At 35.3% G+C, this 27,803-nt stretch overlaps 2 protein-coding genes across 2 annotated transcripts; both read right to left on the minus strand.

Annotated features, from left to right (window-relative positions):
- Positions 1–9,548: 9,548 nt before the first annotated feature.
- LOC311086492 (tripartite motif-containing protein 16-like) lies at positions 9,549–17,083 on the minus strand. The gene is made up of 6 exons (XM_084119403.1): positions 16,410–17,083; positions 15,096–15,191; positions 12,193–12,426; positions 11,376–11,535; positions 10,961–11,008; positions 9,549–10,713 (listed from the first exon to the last, which is right to left on the minus strand). Exons 1-6 carry the CDS (start codon positions 16,980–16,982, stop codon positions 10,187–10,189), a joined length of 1,638 nt encoding a protein of 545 aa, XP_083975529.1. The 5' UTR covers positions 16,983–17,083; the 3' UTR covers positions 9,549–10,186.
- A 2,108-nt stretch (positions 17,084–19,191) lies between these two features.
- LOC311093332 (5-hydroxytryptamine receptor 3A) lies at positions 19,192–27,159 on the minus strand. Its single transcript, XM_084130651.1, has 9 exons — positions 26,991–27,159; positions 24,603–24,760; positions 24,467–24,511; positions 23,984–24,093; positions 23,049–23,221; positions 22,239–22,405; positions 21,285–21,495; positions 20,861–20,992; positions 19,192–20,573 (listed from the first exon to the last, which is right to left on the minus strand). Exons 1-9 carry the CDS (start codon positions 27,028–27,030, stop codon positions 20,332–20,334), a joined length of 1,278 nt encoding a protein of 425 aa, XP_083986777.1. The 5' UTR covers positions 27,031–27,159; the 3' UTR covers positions 19,192–20,331.
- Positions 27,160–27,803: the final 644 nt, after the last annotated feature.

Consider the following 27,803-nt stretch of genomic DNA (forward strand, 5'->3'; position numbering starts at 1 on the left):
GGCCATAGTCAATGTAAAGCATATTGTTGATGTTTCGTCCCATACCAGTGAACGTGCGATAACTGTTTATCCGCCGTCATCAGTGGCCCTGCATGTTTACTAGCCTGCGCGTTCACGGCAGGCTCCGTTGTGGGGGAGGAGCTGTGGAGGGAGGGCTGTAGCGCAGCAGAGAGCGAGGGGGAGTGACCTGTAAGCTGTGCTTGTTCAAATTTTCAGGCTAAGTCAACGTTTTCTAAAAGTTCCCTACTGCAGCTTTAAGTTCATAAAGACATCGTAAAATTAATCAATTTGATTTGAGCGGTTTAATCCAAGTCTTCTGAAGGAATATAACACCTTTAAATATAAGCAGGTTTAATTTAGGCTTTTATTCACATGTATTCACTCTAAGGGAATTAAAGTATTGTGGGTTTAAGTCAAAATGAGGGTGAGCAAATGATGCCTGAATTTTCATCTTTGGATGAACTAACCAACCCTTTAAAGACTATGGAGATTCAGAGCTTTTTTTCACTTATAATATTTTGTAATGGATCTTGATAAAAACAGACTAAGATCTTTCTTTCTTAACATTGGGATCTGCAGAGCAGTAGGTGCTACATGCAGCCAGAAAGTGCTTGTTTCACTAAATGCTGGAAAGTTTTCAGTTCTGAAAGTTTTTGTAAAACCCTTCTTTCCTTCCTTATTTAGTTACTTAGTTCCTTCCTTACTTACTTAGCAAACCATGCTGAATTACACAAAATTTGTCATACCTTTCAATTATGTTGATGTCTGGAATCCAAACCATATCTTTTTTAACTGAAGAGACATTGATCCCACAAAAGTCATGAGGATTCCATACGGTGAACTCATTGTACCAACCCTGCAAAGTTTTGGGTATAACGTTACAAGTAATTACAACTAGTGGTCAACCGACTTGGTCCAGTGTAACAAGCTTTAAATGGCCTTAAAAAAAAAAAAAAAAAAAAAATTGTAACTTTGTTTTTATTTTTTAATATCTACATATATAATATGTGACTTAAAATAAATTAGACCTTTCAATGTCTCGCTTTGGTTCATCAGTCAAATAGTTATTGGGCGACGCCAAAAATTATGTTCAGATGGCCTGTTAATAATAGCTTGACAGTGTATCAACAAATATTATCATCATTGTTTCCAGATAAAACATCTGATTACACATGTCATGGTTTTATAAGTTGAGTAAAACTGTGTGAAAAAGGTTCTGAAAGCACTTACAAATATAACTGTGATTTGTGTTGAGATGCTCTGGGCTTTTTCATCCTGTAGAAAGAAAGAAATGTTGAGTGATGATAATACAACGGCGTGACATCCGGTGTCATTGACATTCAAGTAAATCATGCTGGATTTATACCACTTCTGTGATGGAGGTCACAAGCAGGTTCATATAAATATTGGTAGGAGTTCTCCAGTTATGCACGGGCCGTAGGGACGTCATCTCGTCACTGTTGTCCAAGCCGAGATGCTCCATAAGTGCCTTATAACTGCAGTTTTCAGCAGCAGACACACACCCTGCACAGATGACACTTCATGTCCTTCATTTACACCTTTTTCTCTGTTCAACATTCATCCTTCCATAAATATACTTCTCAACTAGTGTGTTTGTTCCAATAATAACAATGCTAAAAGGAAGATATAAAATGCAACTATGCTTATGACCTGTTCAGTGAACGTGGTTTCTCCAAGTAACACATGTTTCTGCGTCAACATCTTTGTTGATCCTGGAACAATAATCCAATCAACCAATCAGATCTGAGGGTCGAGTTTACAGTTTATGTCAAGTTTAGGCTTACAGCCAGGGTTAGGTGCTTCAACATCAGTGTTATTCACCATCATTTCCCTCTGGTTTTAGGGATAAGTTATGGGTAGAGTTAGGTTTAGGGGTAGGGATAGGGTTATAAGTACATTTTCGGACAGGAATGTTGTTCCAGGATCAATAAAATATGTTGAACCGAACATGTCTAACTCGGCAAAATCACTGTGACCATAACTGTTCTTAACTGTTGATGTTACCCTTGTATAAAAAAAAAAAGAGGTATACACTTTAGCATTAGCCTAGAAATCTAGACGCACCCTAGCGGCAGCAAAATGTATTTCGCAGCCAGGTGGGTCTAGGCAATAGAATCGACCTTCTAGCTGCAAAAACCTAAATTGGGTCAGGCCAATCACGTCGTGTATAGAGTAGGCGGGGGCGGGCTTAACATATGACGACAGAGTTGCGACGGCTGCCACTTGAAAACAAAGAATGGCTGGCTGCTGCTGGAGAACAACGGTCTTTCGAATCGGCTTTGGCCGCGACTCTGGAGGACTTGGAGTTAAGTTTTTCTTTGAGAAAAGAGCAAAGAACGGCACTTAAGTCATTCTTAAAAAAAGGAAGATGTGTTCGTCGTTTTGCCGGCCAGATATGGCAAAAGTTGAATCTATCAACTAAGCTCCGCTGTTGGGAAAACGCTCTGGTTGGGTGAAGCGCTGTCCTATTGCGTGCAGAGGGAATTTGAAAGGCAGCCGTTTATCCCGCCCCTCGGATTAAACCGCGTCTATGGTGAGTTTCCAGACCTAACATCTTGATGTAGGTCTGGCTTGCCAGGCTACTTTAGCATACTTTTTAAAGAGAACTGATTGCAGAAATATTACTTTCAAAGAATATACTTAAGTGCAAAATGAATGTAATGTTTTTTTAAATCTTAAATGCATGCTAACTGAAAATTAAATGAAAATGCATTATACTTTAAGCAGTTAGCTGAACTTAAGAGTGTTTTGACCCACTTAAGTACATCTTTATATGTAATTGCATAATTACTTCTACTGTCTTTAAAGGCACACTATGCATTTTTTAGTTTGTCAAACAGCGACCCCTAGAGTCCCTGTGGAGTACTTGTATTTAACTTTACTGTCGTAAATACCACTCACGCAGAGCTGTCTCTGCAACAGAAAAATGTATTGTGTGCTTTTAATATATAAATAAAGTCACAGCTGAATGTACTGACAAGCATTTATGATAAACTAAAATAATGTAATTTCTATTGAAACTTTTATGACATGTATTTAAATATTTATAATTACACATTTGTAATGATGAAGTTGCAATTTAGTACACTTAAAATATATAAACTTAAGACTTAAAACATAACGATTTAAAATGTACTTTAAAGTAAAGCTTAATTTGAAATTATTACAAAATGCACTTTTTAAAAGTCTACTTAAGTGTGTTAAGAAACATATGAGTCTCTCTTTAAGTGCACTTAAGTGGCCTTTTATTTTATTAAAATTATATTATCTGCAAGTAGTTTTTTTAAATTACTTTTAAGATCTGACATACACTGCAAGTGAATGCAATTAAGCTCACTTCTTTTTCATAATAGCAAAATAAATATCCTCCTGAGACCCAGAAAATATATACATTTATTTGTTTTAGGGCCCAAGCCCTGAAAGGGCGAAGCAGGAAGTGTGTCACTTAGTTTTTTTTTCATGTCATCACATTGTTTAGAGCATAAGAAACAAATGGTAAAAAAAAAAAAAACATTTTTGAAAAATAATATTTTATTCATATGTAATGCTATGTCCTCTGTAGTGGACACCAGGACTAAGCATGAAATTATATGTATAGGCAAAAACAATGGGATTTTTTTTTTTCAATCACCAATAAATGTTGGGGTTTCAGGATTTTTTTTAACCAAAATTTGTATAAAGATGATTCTCAACTATGTTATGAAAGATATAACGGAATGAATTGATACACCACTTTATGCAATATGTGGGTAAAATGGCCATAAATTAATATTCCCATTCAATGCAATGTGTCTATACACTGTATCTAAAGTGCACATTAATGTGTTCTTAAAATGTGCACATTAAAATGTTGCTAAATGTTGGAGCAACATTTAATGAAAAAAGAAGTGTAATAATTGGAGTAATAATTGGCAACATTTTAATAATAATATCTAATATTTCATAGGAATATTGATATATAATTAATTTCCATATTCTCTTGTTGTGTCTCCCAAAATGCCTGATAAACATGATTTAAGTCCTGGTGTCCTCTACTGTGGACATGTATGAAATCAATGCCCTGTTCTGTAACAGAAAGTCTTCTTCTTTTTTTTTTTGAAACCCCATAACATTTTCCTGAGATGTTGGTTTATGAAATACAATTTGAAAAGTAGTCCAATTTAAATTATAATTACAATATATTATCATATTTCCTACATTTGATCACTAAATTAACATTTTTAAAGACCAAGGAGAAGTTGTTTTCATGGTGAAACCTCCAAACATTTGGTGTCTCTGAAAAGCCCTGAAAGTGCTCTTCACAGGACGCCCAGGTTGTGTCATGTGACATGTATGGTGTCAGAGAAATTCACTAAAATATAATGTCCACTACAGTGGACAAAAGTCTATTCCTGGGTCCCAGGATATACATATCAAATCAAAAGGCTGTGGATCAAACCAAACTGCAGTATTTTTGTGCAAATTCATCTATCATGTGACTACATGACATACACTCATCCTCAAACACCGGGGGCAAAACTGCACAACACAACAACAGAAAGAGTTAGACATTTAAGAACCGACTTACCGACTGAGGCAAGATAAAATATTAGCCACCGTAGATCCATGGCAAATAGTCAAATAGAGATGCAGTATTGAACAGATGGCTGTCATTTGGTCACATTTATATAGTGTAAATGAAAAGCATGTCCAACCTCCTCTCGTGTTCTTAGTGTGTGGCCAAAAAAAAAAAACCCTATTCAAACTGCTGATGTCATACCTATATGTCATTAATATACATGCTTTGTCTGATGTCGTGGATTGTGGATTTATAAGGGGTCTTCGTTAAACAGAGACATATTGACACCATTCTAGCATTCTTTTCCAGACCATTATTATTTAGTCTGCTTGAACAGAACTTAATCAGATTTAATTTAAGTTAATTGTCAACCATGATTTATATGCTATATTTACCTGTGCATGTAACATCAAACATACGGATAAGAGATGCAGCAAAACCCACTGGTGCAAATGCAAACAAACCGCAGTGAGTGAGTCTAGACCTTTGTTCAATACTTCATTCAGAGCCCTTGTACCGTACAGTGTTGTTTACATATATTCATTTAGCAGATGCTTTTATCCAAAACGACTTACAATTGAGGAATACCCCATGTGATTTATCTTAAAGCGGTCCTTGATTATGATTTCACTTTTTTAACTTTAGTTAGTGTGTAATGTTGCTGTTTGAGCATCAACAAAATCTGCTAAATTACAACGCTCAAAGTTCAAAGCAAAGGGAGATATTTTCTTTTACAGAAATCGCTATTTAAGGACTACAACAAACCGCTGATAGAGACTACAACAAGCTTCTTCCCGGTTTGGTGACATCACAAACCCTAAAATTTACATAAACCATACCTGTCAAGTATCCCGTTTTGGCCGGGAAAGTCACGTATTTTACCCTTCTTTCCCGCCGTCCTCCCGTATTAGTATTTTCCCGTAAATCTCCCATATTTTAACCTGCGTTAAATCATCCACTGAACTCACTCTCCCTGAACCTCTGTATGCAGTCTTACAAACTTTTCTTACAAACTTTCCAATGCCTTGTTTTCTGATCACAGAACCTATTTGTACTACTGTAGAAGTTTGGTACCATTCTGGGCATTATTAGTGGGGTAATTTACGAGATACAACCTTGGATCCATTAGCGCCTGCACTAAGCCATTCGGCTGATATCTCTAAATAAGCTCTAACTTTTATAATGTTCGACCTTTAATGTCGGATCCAGTCCTCCATGTAAATCAAAATGGCTTAAACCTTATTGTATATCTTGGCACAGCATTTGGACATTACATATATAAATATAAATATGTTATTTCTAATAAAGTAAAAGAAGTAATGTACAAAAGTATTCATATCCTGTAAATGCAGCCATTAGTAGATATATTCATACTGTTTGTGATAAATGTATTTTTTGTAACACATCACTTGAAGATATTGAACATTAATGTATTGCCATTTTTCTATTTCTTTTTTCTTTTTTTCTTTTTTATTGAGATAACAAAAAAGGGGAATACAGAGACATTTGAATCCGTAAAACAAAAAGATCACAATTCTGCATCCTATATCACATATCAATCATGTTTCTAATACATTAAATATCCTTTTCAACAGTTTAGATGTCTTTAGAGGTTTTCAATTGTTTTGTATTGAAGTTAGAGAGTCATAAAAAATCTTCAGATCAGTGGAAAATAGTCTAACATTTGGTACAGTCGATATACATTTTGCTTTATGTATATGATATTTTCCAAATAGGATAAGAAGTTTAATTATATTATCCATTTCCAATAAACCAGAATCATAATCCATAAACAAGACCATTACATCAGTTATTGTGACAAACTTATAAAATAACTCAAAAAGAAACCAAGAAACTTGGGACCAAAATAATTTAGTATAATTACAACTGAAAAATAAGTGTACAATTGTTTCATTTTCTTCTTTACAGAAACTGCATAATGGCGAAAACCCTTCTTTAAACTTACTAATAAAATCATTACATGGATAGTATCTGTTTATTATTTTAAAGTGAGTTTCTTTGACTTTATTAGGAATTACATATTTATTTATATCGGACCACAAATTCTTAAAAACAAGGAAGTGGTAATCCTGTTTCCACTTCACCATTGCCTTAGGTGAAGAACTTTTTTCTTTGCTTAAAATTCTTCTGATATATATATTATTAAATTTTTTATCTCTAATGGAAAGGCCCCCAACAGTCAGACTAGGAAGAGAGCCAATTGCAGGATTATACATCTTTTCGTTTTTTATAAGATAAAGTAGTTTCGGGGAGATACAATGAATGAGTTTAAAGTATTCTTTAGAAGATACATTTGTCCCAAGATAATTAACAAATTCATTATAATTAAGTAGGTCACCTGATTGATTTATCAATTCTGTAACAAAAATTAAACCTTTGTTAAACCAATCGTTCCAAAAAATGGTTTTGTTTTTGAATAGTATATATTGGTTATTCCAAATAACACAGGAATGGGGAGAGAAATTGTTTTTGTAAACTAATTTCCATGCATTCAAAGCTTGTTTGTGAAAGTTAGACAACTTAATCGGGAGTTTAGTGCATTTAAAATCACAAGCAAGTAGAAAATTAAGACCACCACATTCTCTGAAGATTAAATTGGGAATGAAAAACCATGGAAGGTTATTTTCACAAAGACAATGTTTGATCCAATTAATTTTAAATATATTATTGATAGTGTCAAAGTCTAAAGCATTTAGTCCTCCTTCTGATACACTTCTGATTAGGAAGTGTGTAGCTGTGTTGATTATAGTGGGGGTACGGAAACGTGTTCAAGTTTAACAGCATAGTTTAGCCTACATACCTGTGTTGTGTAGCTTCTTTAGTCCCTTCTGAGTGATCCAGCTTCCAATATTCATGTGTTGAGTTAATGACGAAAAGTAAGTGACTGTCACTTCGTTGTGTTTGTGTTTCTATATTGTAGAATTACCATGCATTAACATGTGTCCAGCGTGATGAGTGGACAATGTTTATGCTGTAAAACACTGTAGGAAATAATAAGTTAACTGGTGTGAGCCTTCTGATGTCTAAGTTACGTAGTAACGTTTATAACATTGAGTTAAGAAGAGTTAAAATCGTGCTCAGGAGACCGTGTGCGGACGCGGTTGTGCAATATCCTCGTTTATGTAATTGTAGATTGTTTAAAGGGGCATAGCAATGTTTATTGAGATATTTATGTTTGATGATCCTGATTTGTATTATGTGTGTGGATTTATTATTTGCGTTGCATAGTAATTTAAGTACTGTAATTGTTTAAATGACAGTACCTAATGGTGATTTATTTGTTTTTTTTTATCAGACTATAATGACAGTACTGGATATTGGAATGTTCTGATGAATACTGCTGGAGCTCAATACAGTTAAAAGAAGAAATTACATCTCCTCGTCTTTATTCCTGTGTCCTGACCGATACACCATCCTGTTTACTGGCTGAAAACCTTGATGAACTACTGTAGCCCTACTAGAATACCTCATTAACAGACTGACTTTAAAATAGACATGACAAACAAATTAAACAGAACTCTTAATTTAGAACCTCATGACATTTTACTTTGTTTTCAAAACCCATATTTTTCAGAAAAACTAAATTATATTATTAATCTTTTAATTATTTTGGCGAAGTTTTATATTCATAAGACAAAAATAACTCAAAAGAAACCCTCATATATTACCTTTTATAACACCGATCTCACAAGAAACTCTTTCAAACATAAGATCACAAAACAAAAAGCTTATAAAATCAATACAAATTTTAAACCTTTTCAAATTCATAACTGCCCTTATATTATAAAGCACTTTTATTTCTGTATTTTATTACTATTATTTTTTTATTGTTATTATTATTTTGTATTATTATTATTATTATTTTACATACATGTTCATTTTATATTTTAGTTGTTGTTGTTATTCTTTGTTTTATACATTCTGAACTGTATTTACAATGCCTTGTTTTTTGTTGCATTGTACTTGTCTGTAACTGAACTAAAATAAATAAAAAACTGAATAAAAAAAAAACAATGTCAGCTTCTGTGCCTTCAGCAAGAGCTCTGTGTGAAATTGTCTCTGTCTATTTATTGTTTGTTTGTGTCAAGCATATATATATATATATATCAAGACAGGAGTATAATGGCGACCAAACAGCAATTTGCAACAGCAAACAGCAACTACTTAAAGTACCGTATGCCTCTGAATTTATGCCTGCCCCTACCCTCATATCAATATCAAATTTATTTCTAGAACTCAGTTCCAGTAGTGGGATTGTATGTGAGACTGAATAAGTCACTCAATAATGTCCACAATGGTTTCGGACACCCAAATGGCTGTTCCCTCAAATAGTGCCCTATTTAAAGTTTTTTGGCTTTTAGTATGAATATGTTAGCCTTACTGTTATCTATAAGCTAGTGTGCACCAAAACAATGACAAAATTCGCATTTAGAAGACCAAACCCAACGTTGAAAATGAAAATCAGGTTTATGTCAGAATCCAATGTCAGATTGACGTTGATCTCCAACGTTGGACAGACGTTGTATTGTTGTTGAAAATTAAAATTGAAGATTTTAAGATTAAAACATCAGTCGGGTTCTGTCGTCAACCCGACTTTCATTTCCAACAAAAATGCAACCCCTGCAACCAAAATCATCCACTGACTGATGTTACTTTCTACTCAAGGACCTTGGAGTAAAAAGTACGATATTTGTCTTTCAAATGTAGTGAAGTTAAAGTAAAAAGTTTCCAGAAAGAATAATACTCAAGGAAAGTACAGATACTCAAAAAGTGTACTTAAGTACAGTACTCAAGTAAATGTACTTTGTTACTGTCCACCTCTGGCCCTCGCTACATCTACACAAACATGGCCTGATTTTACACAGGTTTACAGTAACCATGCTCTCATGATGATCAGACTCTCCACACACTCATATAGAGAAGCAAAAAGAAGACAGACAGAGAAGAGAAAAAGCACAGAGTAAATATTTTTGTGAAGCTGCACTTTTCTTTTCTTTAATTTCATTAGCATCTTTTTCAGCAGGAATCTTTTCTTTTATCCAGAACTAGAGCTCACTGCTTTTTGCAACAACACTGATATATTTCTACATATCTGGAAAGAAATATTTTACATCAACAGCTTTATCAAACGTTGTGAAAGTCATTTATTTCTCGTAAAGAGTTCATGATTTCCATCCCTTGTGACCCAATATCTGAAATCTCAGAAAGTGCTTCTTCATCCCTCATCTTCTGCATCACAATTTTCCTCACATTTTGAACTGTGATTGTTTTCCAGCACTATTTTCTCCACTACTAATGTCATTTTCCACATCTTCACTCCTTACATTGTTCACAACCATTTCTGTTATTTCATTATTCATTAATCTTTTCATTTTGTTTGTGTTTAAAATTTTCAAATGAAAGGTACTTTTAATAGTAATATTAAAATTATTATGTGTCACTACAATAACAACTAAAGGAATATGATTTCCATCAATACAATTATAGCTTTATAAACACACACACACACACACACACACACACACACACACACACACACACACACAGATTTCTGGGTAAAATCTCTCTACAATCTGTTCTGAAACATCAACAGAGTTTCACTGATGATCTTAAGGAATTAACCCAAAACCCAGGATAGAGCGTCTGAGTGAATGTGGTCTGGACTGTGTGGATGAGGCTCATTGTGTCAGAGACGCTGTAGAAGGACAGAGTTCCTGCACTGTGATCCACATACACTCCTATTCTTCTGCTGATGGACTTTACAGGGAGATCAGTGTGCGTCTTATTGTGTATGAATATGTAACTGGAGGAATAGCAGTCCAACCTCCAGGACTGATCATTATATCCAAACACACACTCATGTCCCCATCCCTTCCTGCTGATGCTCTTATATGACACTGATATACACACACCATCATCTCCAGTCCACTCAATCTCCCAGTAACAGCGTCCACACACACTCTCTCTACACAACACCTGAGGATAATAATCAAATCTGTCTGGATGATCAGGATACGGCTGCTCTGTGTCAGTGTCAGTAATCACTCTGTTCCTCTCAGACAGACTGAGGTGTTTATTCACTGTGTTCAGATCCAGAGTGAGCTGATGGGAATCTGATGGAGAGAAAACACATCAGAAACAGGAATTATGAATCTGTCTGATCTTTTAATGTATCTGAACTCTTCATGAATCAATGTTCAGTGTATCATCAGTGTCTCAGTACAGCTGACCAAATATCCTGTGCAAATCATCATTTACATGATCAATTATAAAACTCTTCTATCATGATTTATTTCTCCTTCTACAGGAAGAACATGAACACATTCAGTAAGTTTTTCTGCTTGTTTTCTAGTGACTCACATTGTAGGAAGTCGTTCCTGGTCTTGGGATTCATGTTGGTGAAAGTGACTGTGGAAATAAACAGACATGAACAGTGTGAAGAGAAATGACAAGATAAAATACATTCATTTCTAAGACATGGATTTCATCCTCCGTCATGTGTATATAAACGCTTGTCCACGATGATGAGTCCGTATTTCTGAATCATCAAGAGGTATTTGTGGCCGTTCTGTAGGAGGATTTGATGGACTTGAATTTAATAATTTAAAATACATAAATTTTATATAAAAATTACCTGTTATTTATAAACTGAGATGCATTTAATTAAATTTTTGTGAAAAATTTTAACAATCGAAGGAACATTTCAGAAACGGTTGTACATTCAGATTTGGGATCTTTCTCCACACGTCTGTATAAACGAGGCGCAGGACTTTACCTCTATCAGAGATCTTCTTGAGCTCCTCTTTGCAGAAATCCTCCAGTTTGTCTCTCAGCTGACGGACAGATTCTCTCACGCCATCAAAAGAGGAGAGAGAACTGAAGGAAACGTCGGGTTCGTCTGTAGATTCAGGAGGTGCTGAGAGAGACTGGAAATTCTACAGAAAACAGAAATCAAAACTCATCATCTCCACACTTCATAATTAAAATAATTTAAAATAAGTCTTATAGTCTAACTTTATATTAAATGCAATTAGTTAATATTTAGAGAGCTTTTTTTGACCAACAATTTTTATTGTCTTTGAAATATGGTTAATGAATGAACTGACACACATTTATGATAAACTTAAATATACTCAATGTAATTTCTATTGAATATTGTTTGTTTCATTTTATCAACATTATCAATATTATCAACTTTGAAGATCACCTGACCCAATTTTGGTGTCAATTACTGAAATTATTTTAGTAGAAATAAAAGATTTCATTAAAAAGAGGATGAAAAATCTAGTTGGCTGGATATTGATACCATCAAGTTCACTGATTTCATCAAGACAGAAGAAAGCAGAAGGAAAAATGAGTTAATATTTAATGGTAAATTTCCCAGGGCTTTGTAAGTGTGTCTCTTTAAACAGAAGATGATCAGATGAGAGTCTGACTGATGATTATATGATAACACAACACTTGACTGAATCTGACTGAATTCCTGACAACATCTCAGTCAACGGCTCATTCTGCTCCCATGAAATGTTTCTCTGTCATAGCAGGATCTTGCTCAAGTCCACTATGATCCTGTTCTTCTAGATCTCTGTTACCTGCAGGAACTGGATGTGATCTTGTGTGTGTGAAAGCTGCTCCAGCTCAGCGTCTCTCCTCCTCAGATCATTGATCTCCTGCTCCAGTCGCTCCAGTCGTCCTTCAGCTCGACTCACTGCAGTCTTTTCCTGATCTCTGATCCGCTGTGTGACCTCAGAGCGGCTTCTCTCAATGGAGCGGATGATCTCAGTGAAGATCCTCTCACTGTCCTCCACTGCTGTCTGTGCAGAGCGCTGTTACACACACATCACAATCACACAGTGGCTTCAGCACGACTGACAGAGTCAAGTCAAGTCAAGTCAAGTGTATTTGTATAGCGCTTTTCACGATACAGATTGTATCAAAGCAGCTTCACAGTATTAAATTAAAATAATACAGCAAGGTTTGTTTCTAATGGAATTTATTGATTTATAAAATTAAAATTAAATATCCCCAAAATATCCCCAACTGAGCAAGCCAAAGGCAACAGTGGCAAGGAACCGAAAAACTCCATCAGGTGACCTAATGGAGAAAAAAAAACCTTGGGAGAACCCAGGCTCAGTCGGGGCCAGTTCTCCTCTGGCGTTTATGAACTAGAGACCGGATTTAACTGTAAGATTAAAAATATTATATGAATGCCTGGCTGAAGAGATGCGTCTTTAATCTAGTTTTAAACTGGGAGAGTGAGTCCGAGCAACGAACAGTATCAGGAAGACTATTCCAGAGTTTTGGAGCCAAATGTGAAAATGCTCTCCCTCCTTTGGTGGATCTGGATATCCTAGGTATGACCAAACGCCTCGAATTAATTGATCTTAAAGAGCGCGATGGATTATAGGGCGATAGAAGATCCGTTAAATAGACTGGAGCTAAGCCGTTTAGGGCTTTATAAGTCAGTAGCAATACCTTGTAGTTAATACGGAACTTTATAGGTAACCAATGCAGTGATGATAAAATCGGTGTTATATGATCATATTTTCTTGATCTAGTAAGAACTCTAGCAGCGGCATTTTGGACTAACTGTAGCTTGTTTATTGAGGATGCAGGACAACCAGCTAATAAAGCATTACAGTAATCTAGTCTCGAGGTCATGAACGCATGAACTAACTTTTCTGCATCAGAAACTGATAGCATGTTACGTAGCTTAGCAATGTTTCTAAGGTGGAAGAATGCTGTTTTTGTAACACATGAAATATGATTTTCAAAAGACAGGTTGCAATCGAGTATAACACCCAGGTCTTTTACTGTAGAGGATAAAGTAACAGGACATCCTACTATGTTAAAGTTGTAGTGTGAGAGGTTCTGTGGGCGGTTTTTTGAACCGATAAGTATTACCTCTGTCTTGTCTGGATTTAATAAAAGAAAATTGCGCATCATCCAATCTTTTATATCTTTAACACACTCTGTCAATTTGGATAATTTAGCTTTTTCATCCGGCCGTGATGAAATATAGATTTGAGTGTCATCAGCATAACAATGGAAACTAATTCCATGTTTCCTTATAATATTTCCAAGTGGCAACATATATATTGAGAATAATAGAGGGCCTAACACAGATCCCTGTGGCACTCCATAGTTTACTGGAATTATGATCGATTTTTCTCCATTTAAATAGACAAAATGGTAGCGGTCTGATAAGTATGATCTAAACCAGCTTAATGCTTGTCCCTGAACACCAGTATAATTTTGTAGTCGATCTAAGAGTATTGTATGATCTATAGTATCGAGCGCAGTTTCAGTGCTATGATGCGGCCTGAATCCTGACTGAAACTTTTCATAGATGTCATTTTCTTGCAAGAAAGAGCCCAGTTGAGCGGACACAACTTTTTCTAATATTTTAGACATAAATGGAAGATTTGAAATTGGTCTATAATTTGCTAGATTATTATGATCTAATTGTGGTTTCTTAATAAGAGGTTTTATAACTGCCAATTTAAATGTTCTTGGAACATGACCTAAAGATAAAGATGAGTTAATAATATTGAGGAGAGGCTCTTCCACTACAGGTAACACTTCCTTCAGTAGTTTAGTTGGTATAGGATCTAATAAACATGTTGTTGTTTTAGATGAAGTGATAAGTTTATTTAACTCTTTTTGTTCTATAGTTGTAAAGCACTGTAATTGTTCTTGCGGGGTGATAATTGAGGCTGAATTATAAGGTGCGATTGAGGATTGAACGTTTACAATTGTGGTTCTGATGCTTTCTATTTTCTCAGTGAAGAAGTTCATGAAATCATTACTACTGAACTGTAACGGGATATTTTGTTCCGGTGACGCTTGTTTATTTGTTAGTCTAGCCACGGTGTTAATGTTAAATAAAAACCTAGGATTGTTTTGGTTATTTTCTATTAGTTTGCGGAGGTGCTCGGCCCTGGCCGCTTTTAGGGCCTTTTTATAACGTGACATACTGTCTTTCCACGCGATTCTAAAGACCTCTAAATTAGTTTGTTTCCATTTACGCTCTAAATTACGGGTTTCTCTCTTTAGAACATGCGTAGTATTATTGTACCATGGTGCTTTAATTTTCTCTCTCACCTTTTTTAATTTAACAGGTGCAACAATATCAAATGTTCTGGAGAGAATGGTGCTCATAGTGCTAGTTAGTTCTTCTAATTCATCTGTTTGTTTGGGTTCAGGCAGCAGCAGAGACAGATCGGATAAACAATTTGAGAAATTATCTATGGTAGATGGGAGGATTGTTCTGCCTGGTCGATAACACGGCGCAGCATGACATAATACAGCAGTATGTAATATGCAAGTTACCATGTAATGGTCAGTGACATCATCACTTTGCGGTATAATATCTATATCGGTTGGATCGGTTCCATATGATATAATTAAATCGAGTGTATGATTAAGACGATGAGTGTCCAAAATGAGAGTCCAAACTGAGACGTCTCAAACTTCTCTTCTTCTCCAGACTCACCTTATGAGACTTCACAGCCTCTCTCAGATGCTGAAGATCTTTCTGTCTCTGCTGGATTCTCTGACGGATCTTCATCTGCGTCTCCTTCAGCTGTTTCTGGAGGACAAACCAATGACAGGGAATGACACATAAAACTACTGTCATACAAACATTTAAGTTACATGAATCCAGAGTTGGTGAAGTGGTTAAAGATCTTGCATGGTCAGTTTTTACTGTCTGGTTCAAACCACAGATTCATGGTTTCCTGAAATGAATGTCAGCAGTATTTCATCAGTGCCTAGTTTTATATCATTAGTATCATCATTTACTCTCCCTCATGTCGCTCCAAACCTGTATGACTTTCTGTCTATTGTGAGACACAACAGAAGATATTTAGAAGAATGTCTCAGCTGTTACAGAGGCCAAATAAAATATGGTGACACGTCAATAACATCAAACCTCATTGGTTCTTTCATGTCACAGTCACATGACTAAACACCATGATGTCATGACTCAAACACCAGTGAAGTTTGATGTTTTTGATGTCGTCATATTTGATTTGGGCTCCACATACATGAGTTTATCAATGATTTGATTTCTGATTAAAAATTTGGCTCTTTTAAAAGTAGCATATTTTAAAGACTTATTTTTATAAAGCACTTATTTTGGAAATTATATACTTTAAAAGAATATAATTGTGAAATAATTGTGAACTGAACGTAATGTTTTCAGACACGACGTAATTGCATGTTAATTGCTATTAAATGAAAATGTATTATAGTTTAAATGTAAATATAAAGCAATTAGCTGAACTTAAGAGTGACTTTTTGACCCACTTAAGTAAGATTTAAGTATATAATGTAATTTCATAATTCTATTGAGTTAAATTGAAATATTAAATATTATTAAATTGTACTTTAAAGTAAAACTTTTCATTTTACATTATAAAAAAGTGTACTTTATAAAGTGTACTTATGAAACACTCATGAAAGTTGACTCTCTTTAAGTGCACTTAAGTGGCCTTTCATTTCATTAATATTATATTTTCTGCAAGTACAGTTTTTATGTATTTATTTATTTATTTATTTGTATATACTTTTAATTTAACCACTAGTTGTTTAGATTACTTTTATGCTTTTTCTCCTTTTTGGAGCTTGAAACTTTTTTACTCCATTGAAATAGAAAAATAAACAAAATAGACAAATATTCTTCAAAATGCCATATTTACAATCAACAGAAGAAACTCAATCAAACTGGTTTGGGACAACATGAGTAAATTGGTGAGTAAATGAAGACAATTTCATTTCTGTGTGATCAGTCCCTCTCAGTTCATACCTGTGTCTCTGTCCTCTGTGCTGCAGTTGATACAGTGTTGTGGTTTTTATGTTCACTCTCCTTACACCACACACAGATGCACTGTTGATCAGTGACACAGAACATTTCTAGCTCTTTATCATGTTTACGGCAGATCATGTCCTGCAGTCGTCCAGTGGCATCAATCACTTTGTGTGGTTTACGAGAGTGAAATTCCTCATGACGGTCAAAATGAGTTTGACAGTAAGATTCCTGACACACCAGACAGGACTTGACGGCTTTGTATTTTCTTCCAGTACAGACGTCACACTCCACGTCTCCAGCTCCAGCGTAACAGTCAGCAGGAAGTTTAGTCTTCTTCAGTTTCTCCACCAGTTCAGCCAGAATGGTGTTTTTAGCTAAAGCAGGTCTTGGACTGAAGGTCTGTCTGCACTGAGGGCAGCTGTAGACTCTCTTCTCATCCTCCTGATCCCAGCAGTCTGTAATACAGATCTTACAGTAACTGTGTCCACAGGGAATAGCCACTGGATCCTTCAGGAGATCCAGACACACTGGACACGTGAACTCATCCTGAGAAAATCTGGCTTCTGCCATTTTACTGCATGAATACAGAGAGACACAAACACACAACAGCTCAACAATACTTCAGTTTCTGTTTCTCTGAACTGAGGAGTTGAAATAGTTTCCTGCTTCTGTGTTTGAGTGACGTGTGTAAAACAGGAGTGTCTGTAAAGCAGCTTCCTCATTCCTGGTGAAGGAGAGTCACTTTACTGCTGTGTTTATGTGCTCTTCAAGTGGAGTCAAAAGCATTGAATTACGAGTTCAAAGCACATGAATAACAGAGAGAAGTTTTATTTATGAATGACAAACTCAAAATTCATGACTCTAGATGATGATCTTCTCCAGACTGGAAATTAGAGCAAATATCTGGACAGAAGTCATGTAGAGTATTCGCCTTTAGACTACAGCATTTTTAATTATCTTTTAAAAAATGTACAGTTATTTAAATAGCGCTTTTAACAATGGATATTGTTTCAAAGCACCTTTATAGAAAATTAATGATTCTACTGTGTCAAAGTAATGTCCATTTGTCAGAATGTACAGATCTAAGACAATATAGATCATGCAGTTAGCTAACATCATGTATTAATTTATAGGCAGAAACCTAAATTCCAAATTTTATTCTAGCTTCATGCATTATTTATTTTTATCAACACCAGTGTCAGTTTGAAAGTTTGAAGTACAAAAATGTAGCATTCAATTTGGAAAAAAAAATTGGCTATGGAAAAAAGAACACGTATTCAAGACATAATTAGAGAGATTTCAAATTTAACTCAAACATCTACCCACCCATACCCTGGTAATCCAGAGTTCTCGCGAGAGCACAAGTTGAATTTGCTCAGGGAGTTACTCTGGTGTCGAATAATGATGCTCATTAAATATGCTCCTCGATCTGAGCTGCACCAATCACATCGGGTTATCTGATATAGGCGGGCCAGAGGCGAGCTAAACAGAAGACGGCAGCTCCGTGACGTCGAAGTCATTAGTAAACATTGCAAGATGGCTATGGATGTACACCGGTTGCTTGAAACGGCTTTGGCCGCTACAATGAACCAGTTAGACTTGGCTTTTTATCTAAAACAGGAACAGAAGACGCCGCTCGAATCATTCCTTTGCAAGAAGGGCGTTTTTGCTGTTTTGCCGACCGTATACGGTAAGAGTCTAATCTACCTGTTAGCTCCGCTGGTAGGGTTTATTGTTGTGATTGGTCGTAGTGTTATCCAATTGCGTGCAGTGAGATTTTCAAATGCATGCTTGGTGCTGCCCCTCGAGCTGGACGATTTTCATTAGTCGACGCCAGACCATTAATCTTTTAGATTTAGGTCTGGATTTCCAGGCTAACCCACCCATCCAATAATGATGTTTTAGAAAATTTGCAGAAAGAATTAGACCATATTTATGAACAAAAAGCCTAAGGTGCTTTTGTAAGATCTAGAAGAAAATGTCTGGAAGAAGGTGAAAGTACTTGTTTAGTCTCGAGAAAAGGAGTCTCGAGAAAAAATTTTTACAGTAAAATACTGGCAACACCGTTGCCAATAATTTACTGTTAATTGTACAGTTCTTTACTGTAATCTACAGTATGTTACTGTAAAAATGCACTAAATTAAAACTCGAGTTAACTAATTTCACTTGCAGAAACCGACTGCCTTAAACTGACCAACTATCAAAATGTATTAGCATTCACAATGCACTAATAATGTGGGCAAAGTATTAATGTGAACTTATTTCATCTGAAACCACTGAAAAATATTGTAAATAAAGAGATTTCCACTGGACCAGCAACTACACAGTCACCGCCTGTTAAATAAAGCAACATGCAGCAAATCATCAATGTTTCTAAATCTTCTCCTGGACTGAAGCACAGGCTCTACTCTTCAGCACAATGGTGACCCAAAAAATTACATTTTACAGTAAACTGCAACAGTGTTGCCAGTATATACCTGTTTTATAACTTACAGTTTATTACTGTTAAAATATGTTTTCTGGGTGTCTTTTTATCTTACACTTTTAACCCTTTCAGCCCCACAGGAAAATCCTGTAGTGTCCACACTACAAAGAGTAAAAACTAACACTGATGCAGTGTTGCAGTGAGATAATTCAGTGAATATGTAAGTGATTGTTGAGCATTAGTGATGAACACCTGCTGTTAACAAGCAGAATCACTGAAGGAAAGAGGAACACACAAACAGAAAATAGGGAAACACAAGAACTACAAATGACTTCCAGCCATTACACATTATTACACTTATTGTTAACCAGTATACCTTTATTTCTGTCATACATCTACAGAAGTTGTTATTGAGATGTTTAATTGAAAATGTTTGGGTTGAAGTTACCATTATGGAGATCAGTGTTTGCTTTAGTTGGGATGCTGATTCTCTTGCTGCTTGAACAGTGCTTCTGCAAGCCACACTTGTGCACACACACAATTTGTGAATGATTGCGGTTATATTGATTATGATGACAATATCATCATATAGCTGTTAATTCACTAATCTCATTCAGAGTTTAATCCATTATCAAAACTGTTACATTACCACCACTGTGAAACTACAGCAATGAGTTACAATGACGAATTTTTTAACACAACATGCACAACCAAAGAAACAGAGCTAAACTGTCTTGTAGAAACATAGAGATTAAAAAAAAAAATCAGCACGTCTCTCAACAATGGTGGCAATAATTTTCTTTTTTTATTTATTCATGCAGCAGTGCACACGTAAAAACAAACTTTTATTTTGGATGTGATTACCTGTTGCCCAGCCCTAAAAAAAATGCAAATGTTTTAAGAAGCTGTTTTTGTGAAACTTGGTAATAAAGAAGGGAATATTTTCATATTTTTTCTATTTTTAATGTCAAAAGAGTATAATTATCTTTGTACATCAAAAAATGCAATTGGTAAAAATAAACCTAAATAAAAGTCAGATAAATTTACCAAAAATGTGTAATCAAAGATATTATATACTATAATTTTTATCATATAAATAACATTTGCATTTAGCAATGGATTGCAATTTATTTAAGTTGTATTTGAATTTTTCTTTTCACAAATTACATATCACAGTCTTACACTCTTGCACCTGTGGGTCCATGAAGAACCTTTAACATCCATGGAATCTTTCCATTTCCCAGTTTCTTTATATAGTGGGGGAAAAAAGGTTCTTCAGATTATTAAAATGATCTTCACACTAAGAAAATGGCATTGCTGCAAAAATCCCCTTTTGGAGCCTTTATTTTCAAGTTAATGTACTTCAGTAGAATGTACAGTACAGTAACTAAAAAGGAAAACTATTGGCTTATCTATATTTTAATATTTCTAATGAAACATGCAGAAGTTACGAAAGCCTGCATCTCATGTACAAGCCTATAAGAGGATATTTACTCATGTGAACCAAGCCATGGACAGTAATATCAGAAACACAATAACAGAGGTTACGTACAGAAAAAAGAAGATAACATGTATTATTGTTGCCACTCTGGTCCAGCACAGGGGTTTCCTCTCTTGATGGTTTCGATGAGCCTGAAACTCCATGAGGATCTGCTTCAGAACGTTAAGAGTGTACAGCCGCTCTTCACTGCTGTCTGCAACTGAGTCTGAAGGGCCCGTTGTGTCCTTTACGCTCTCTGTGAGAGGAATTATACATGTATTTATTTGAAATATAAGATGTTTTATCATGGATCAATTTATTTTGAAGAACCCATAAAAGAGTGAAATTAATTTTCAGTTTTCCAAGCCTGCTGCAAAAAGTTCAGACATAGAAAGCTCAGATAGCATTTACAGCTCATGAACAATAAGTTCATGGAGCAAAGATGCCAACATCCAAATCACATTAAGATGAATAATGGGAATGTGCATGGATAACTAACTAATAAAATGCTCCTCGTTATTAGATGTTTGGGTGAATATTTACCAGAAAGAGCAGATGTGCTTTCCATTGCTGCTACTGAAACTGTCTGATTTCCTTTAGCCATCAGAAAATTCACAAAAATAGTCTCCAGAACACTGATGCCCATGAAACTGAAGATGATAACACAATACATCCCTGAAAAAACATTGTAAAAAAAATAGTCAAAAGTTTTTGGGGAATTTATTTATATTTATTTTTAAGCAGTGTCAAGGCTGCATTTGCAATAAAAAGCAGTAATATTGTGAAATATTACAATTTAAAAGAACTGTTTTCTATTTTAATATATTTAATATAATATAATATAATATATTAATTTATCCTGTTATAAATAATTTCAACATCATTACTTCAGTCAGTGTCATGATCCTTCAGAAATAATTAGAATATGTTGATTTGCTACACACACACTCTACTCTAATGAACTCACCAATCAGAGGGATATTACTGGCAGTCGAGGGCAGCATGTCTTTAAGAAGCAGCAGTAACACAGAAATAGACAGAAGCAAAGTTACTTTAAAACCAAGCTTCTCTCCTCCACTTGAATCGATGAAGAAGGAGGCCAAATCCAGCACAAGGAAGTACAATACTGGCATCAGAAAAATAATGACATACAGTACAGGTCTCCTCTGCATGGTGATCTGCAAGAACAGAAACTTCTTTAAATGCTTTATCAGAGCAGCTTTACATTAACACTGCAGACTGGAGCTAGTTGTTACAAGGTCTGTATCTTATCTGTAAAGTTTTAAGTCAGAAGTTATATTACTGAAAAACTTGTTTTCTCTAGCAGTGGTTTTCGTATTTTGTAATAGCTGTTAAATGAATGCACTATAATGATAAATTAACTATATAATGGAGGAAATTTTTATCTGAAAGGTGAAAAAGAATACTTTTAAAAAGAGTACTTATTATGGAAATAATATACTTTGAAAGAATATACTTAAGTGTGATCTGAATGTAATGATTTTGGACACTTAACTGCGTGTTATTTAACAGTTAAATGACAATGTTGTCAGGGAATATACCAGACTCAGGTATCAGGTGAGAAGACAACACAGGTTTATTGAGCAGTACAAGTGTCATTGTGTCCAAGCCTAATCGTCAGAGTTACATCATTGTTTTACTGTTGAGACTTACTTACTGAAGTGACTTGAAGTCAAGTCAAGTCAAGTCTTCTTCGTTTATATAGCGCTTTTAACAATGTAGATTGTTAAAAGCAGCTTTACAGTAACAAACGGACAATTTAAGGTAACAGAGATTGTTTTGGCTTTATAGCGGTTCTTGAATAAAGATATTTTCCAGATAAAGCTAGTTTTATTAGAAGTGCACCATTCACATTAATGATAATCTATAATTATGTGATTCTTATCGTTCTGCTCTGTACCGTATATATCAGCTGATCCTGGTCTTGTCCTGGACCTAGAGTATTGGCACTGCCTTTAGAAATATTTATACTGAGGAGTTCCCACTCTCCCTGAGTCTGAAAGGCCTTCTTGGAGCTGAGGGTCAGGAATGATGCATCGGAGAAAGGGTTAATTAGGAGCTCCATGTCTGAGAGAAAATCAACAACAGACATTACAATGACTTTAATTTCAAATATGAATAGGATGGGATTTATTTGTTTGTCTCACTACCACATGAATGTATAAAGGGGGTCAAACTGACCCGTATTCACCAGTTGACCTTCTATTTCTGCCTTGATTCTGAAGGTCAAATACAATGAACACTTTACTATCCATAAACCATGGGAGAGGAGTGGTGAAAGGCATGGAAATGAGAATACATTTCAGCTTTTGTAATGCATATATAGCCTACAAGGAAAATGGACAAATAAACATTTGTGTATCATCAATTATTTAATTAATAGGACACCTATTTTCAAAGGATACGGGTCATTTTGACCCCCTTTATGCATTTGTGTACTTTTTTGGTTCATGCATTCTAGGGTTAATAATTATGTTTGCCAACATCAGGGTTGTGCACCAAAATGCATATTTTGTCCAAATTAATGATGTTTTTGATTTCTCCTGGATTGTAATTTAATATATTTCTCTTCCTTTGTTTCAATTCAAATCCAGTTCAACATCTTGTGTGTGGGGCCAATTCCACTCAATTTCACGTTCATTAACTGAATTCTTCATTGTTGAATTTTGCCCAACCCTGATCATCATTGATTTCGAAGTTTCAGATGTACTTGAATGTATTGGAGACTGAAGGGTAAAATTGCAGCTTTGGACGTCAAAGGGAAACTGGTGAAGGTCCATCTTGCAGGCCGAGGTCAGAGCTAAAGTGATAGATGTGAGAACAATGCCTTCATAAAGCAACTTTACATGTTGATTCTCTTGTGTCGCAAACTCTGTCTTGATGCTAAATAGAAAGAAAAAGAAAAAAAGTAGTGCAATAAAATTAAATGCAAACTTTAAAAGGTATAGATCAAACAAAAAATAAAAATGCTGGCATCCATTACTCAACCTCATGTTCTTCCAAATGCTTTCAATCATCTTCGAAACATAAATGAAGAATCTTTTTTTATAAAATTTTAGATTTCTGTCCCTCCATTAAAAGTCTATTCAAACAAAATGATCAAGCTTCATTAAGTTCATAAAGACATCGTAAAATTAATCCTTTTGATTCAAGTGGTGTAATCGAAGTCTTCTTAAGGAATATAACATCTTTAAATAATAAGCCGGTTTAATTTAGGCTTTTATTCACATGTATTCACTCTAAGGGAATTAAAGTATTGTGGGTTTATGACAAAATCAGGGTGAGCAAATGATGCCTGAATTTTCATCTTTGGATGAACTAACCAACCCTTTAAAGACTATGGAGATTCAGAGCTTTTTTTCACTTATAATATTATGTAATGGATCTTGATAAAAACAGACTAGGATATATTTCTTTCCTAACTTTGGGATCTGCAGAGCAGTAGGTGCTCAAGCAGCCAGAAAGTGCTTGGTTTCACTAAATGCTGGAAAGTTGTCAGTTCTGAAAGTTTTTGTAAAACCCTTCCTTCCTTCCTTATAGTTCCTTCCTTCCTTCCTTCCTTCCTTCCTTCCTTCCTTCCTTCCTTATAGTTCCTTCCTTCCTTCCTTCCTTCACCATGCTGAATTACACAAAAACCTTTCATACCTTTCAATTATGTTGATGTCTGGAATCCAAACCATATCTTTTTTAATTGAAGAGACACTGATCCCACAAAAGTCATGAGGATTCCATACGGTGAACTCATTGTTCCAACCCTGCAAAGTTTTGGGTATAACATTAACAGTAATTATAACTTGTGGTCAACCGACTTGGTCCAGTGTAACAAGTTTAATAAGTGGCTTTTTAAAAAAAACAAAAATAATTAAAGTGTAACTTTGTTTTTATTTTTTAATATCTACATATATAATATGTGACTTAAAATAAATTAGACCTTTCAATGTCTCGCTTTGGTTCATCAGTCATATAGTTATTGGGCGACGCCAAAAATTATGTTCAGATGGCCTGTTAATAATAGCTTGACAGTGTATCAACAAATATTATCATCGTTTCCAGATAAAACATCTGATTACACATGTCATGGTTTTATAAGTTGAGTAAAACTGTGAAAATGGTTCTGAAAGCACTTACAAATATAACTGTGATTTGTGTTGAGATGCTCTGGGCTTTTTCATCCTGTAGAAAGAAAGAAATGTTGAGTGATGATAATACAACGGCGTGACATCCGGTGTCATTGACATTCAAGTAAATCATGCTGGATTTATACCACTTCTGTGATGGAGGTCACAAGCAGGTTCATATAAATATAGGTAGGAGTTCTCCAGTTATGCACGGGCCGTAGGGACGTCATGTCGTCACTGTTGTCCAAGCCGAGATGCTCCATAAGTGCCTTATAACTGCAGTTTTCAGCAGCAGACACACACCCTGCACAGATGACACTTCATGTCCTTCATTTACACCTTTTTCTCTGTTCAACATTCATCCTTCCATAAATATACTTCTCAACTAGTGTGTTTGTTCCAATAATAACAATGCTAAAAGGAAGATATAAAATGCAACTATGCTTATAACCTGTTCGGTGAACATGGTTTCTCCAAGTAAAACATGTTTCTGTATCAACATCTTTGTTGATCCTGGAACAATAATCCAATCAACCAATCAGATTTGAGGGTCGAGTTTACAGTTTATGTCAAGTTTAGGCTTACAACCGGGGTTAGGTGCTTCAACATCAGTGTTATTCACCATCATTTCCCTCTGGTTTTAGGGATAAGTTATGGGTAGAGTTAGGTTTAGGGGTAGGGATAGGGTTATAAGCATAGGCGCCGATACCGTGGGTGCTCCGGGGCTCGAGCACCCACGGAAAATACCGAGCACCCACGTGTGCCAGACTGCCATTAAACATTGCAGTTGGTGATGGTGATATGTGAAGCGTCTGTCACACTGTGATTGGTTATTTCGCTGTCAGTCGCCTGCTCCATATCCTATCCTATTCACTCGTGTTCACTCAGAAGGAATCACTCACATTTTCTGTGCACTTGTAATGACACATCAAGGATGTTAAGAGGCTAAAAGCAGTTTTAAAATATGCCCCATTGAAGTCAACAGGGTGCAAATTTTAAAAATAGAATAACTCGGTGTAGGCAACACCGATTTTTGTCGTTGTTCTCTGTATTGACAGCACTCCAAATGTACAATAAAATGAGCTCAATGTTAAAATTGACCTAAAGTTCTCCTTTAATGGTCGTGTGATAACTTCTGTATGATCTACAATAACATTTTTGTAAGTGTGTCTATAATGTGATAGTCTGAACTGATTTTATTTCGGTTGCGGGTCGGGTGGTCGGTTCTATTTTAAGCGGGTCGGGTCGGGTGCGGATTTAAATTAGTGCTGCTGTCGCAAAACGGGTCGGATGCGGTTTTAAGCACTGCGGGTACGGGCGGGTGCGGATTTACAAAATAAATCGGACCCGTGCAGGACTTGTGTGACATTTTTTCTTAATTTCCCACGAAGCTGATCGCGGTTACGTGTCAGTTAAACTTTTCTCTTCAATCCTGTCTGTATTGTGAGAAGTGGTGCTGTCCTGAGTTGAAAGATAGCCTACTTTACGGCTGTATTATCAAGTAAATAGGTGTGTGTGTTCGTGTCGGCCGTTGTCCACTTCCTAAGGTTCTGAAATGCAGAAATCTTTTGACTACTTTTTTTTTTTTTTTGCGCCCATGAGCACCCACGGAGGAAAACATAAATCGGCGCCTATGGTTATAAGTACATTTTCGGACAGGAATGTTGTTCCAGGATCAATAAAATATGTTGAACTGAACATGTCTAACTCGGCAAAATCACTGTGACCATAACTGTTCTTAACTGTTGATGTTACCCTTGTAAAAAAAAAGAGGTATACACTTTAGCATACCTTTTAAAGAGTACTGATTGCAGAAATAATACTTTCAAAGAATATACTTAAGTGCAAACTGAATGTAATGTTTTTCGAAAAATTAAATGCATGCTAACTGAAAATTAAATGAAAATGCATTATACTTTAAGCAGTTAGCTGAACTTAAGTGTTTCGACAATATGTAATTGCATAATTACATCTACTGTCTTTAATATATAAAGTCACAGCTAAATGCACTGACAAGCATTTATGATAAACTAAAATAATGTAATTTCTATTGAAACTTTTGTCATGTATTCAAATATATTTGTAATTACACATTTGTAATGATGAAGTTGAACTTAACACTTTAAACATAACGATTTAAAATGTACTTTAAAGTAAAGCTTAATTTGAAATTATTACAAAGTGCACTTTTTAAAAGTCTACTTAAGTGTTAAGAAACATGAGTCTCTCTTTAAGTGCACTTAAGTGGCCTTTTATTTTATTAATATTATATTATCTGCAAGTAGTTTTTTTAAATACACTTTTAAGATCTGACATACACACTACAAGTGAATGCAATTAAGCTCACTTCTTTTTCATAAGTGCAGCAAAATATACATATCAAATCAAAAGTCTCTGGATCAAACCAAACTGCAGTATTTTTGTGCAAATTCATCTATCATGTGACCACATGATATGCACTCATCCTCAAACACCAGGGGCAAAACTGCACAACACAACAACAGAAAGAGTTAGACATTTAAGAACCGACTTACCGACTGAGGCAAGATAAAATATTAGCCACCGTAGATCCATGGCAAATAGTCAAATAGAGATGCAGTATTGAACAGATGGCTGTCATTTGGTCACATTTATATAGTGTAAATGAAAAGCGTGTCCAACCTCCTCTCGTGTTCTTAGTGTGTGGCCAAAAAAAACTATTCAAACTGCTGATGTCATACCTATATGTCATTAATATACATGCTTTGTCTGATGTTGTGGATTGTAGATTTATAAGGGGTCTTTGTTAAACAGAGACATATTGACACCATTCTAGCATTCTTTTCCAGACTATTATTATTTAGTCTGCTTGAACAGAACTTAATCAGATTTAAATAAAGTTAATTGTCAACCATGATTTATATGCTATATTTACCTGTGCACGTAACATCAAACAGACAGATAAGAGATGCAACAAAACCCACTGGTGCAAATGCAAACAAACTGCAGTGAATGAGTCTAGACCTTTGTTCAATACTTCATTCAGAGCCCTTGTACCGTACAGTGTTGTTTACATTTATTCATTTAGCAGATGCTTTTATCCAAAACGACTTACAATTGAGGAATACCACAAGCGATTTATCTTAAAGCGGTCCTTGATTATGATTTAACTCTTTAAAATTTAGTTAGTGTGTAATGTTGCGGTTTGAGCATCAACAAAATCTGCAAAGTTACGACCTTCAAAATTCAATGCAAAGGGAGATATTTTCTTTTACAGAAATCGCTTTTTAAGGACTAGAACAAACTGCTGATAGGGACTACAACGAGCTTGGTGACATCACAAACCCTAACATTTACATAAATCCCGC

This window comes from Abramis brama (assembly GCF_963993115.1).
Source record: "Abramis brama genome assembly, chromosome: 1".
NCBI lineage: Eukaryota > Metazoa > Chordata > Actinopteri > Cypriniformes > Leuciscidae > Abramis > Abramis brama.

Coding starts and splice junctions, on each gene's coding strand:
- LOC311086492 (XM_084119403.1), bottom strand. CDS start 16,982: ATGGCAGAAGCCAGATTTTCTCAGGATGAGTTCACGTGTCCAGTGTGT. Junction 11,536..12,192: donor ATCACATCCAGTTCCTGCAG/GTAACAGAGATC, acceptor TGTTTTCTGTAG/AATTTCCAGTCTCTCTCAGC. Junction 10,714..10,960: donor CAGGAACGACTTCCTACAAT/GTGAGTCACTAG, acceptor TCTCTCCATCAG/ATTCCCATCAGCTCACTCTG.
- LOC311093332 (XM_084130651.1), bottom strand. CDS start 27,030: ATGGATCTACGGTGGCTAATATTTTATCTTGCCTCAGTCG. Junction 24,512..24,602: donor TGACCTCCATCACAGAAGTG/GTATAAATCCAG, acceptor TTCTTTCTACAG/GATGAAAAAGCCCAGAGCAT. Junction 21,496..22,238: donor AGGATCAGCTGATATATACG/GTACAGAGCAGA, acceptor CTGTTCTTGCAG/ATCACCATGCAGAGGAGACC.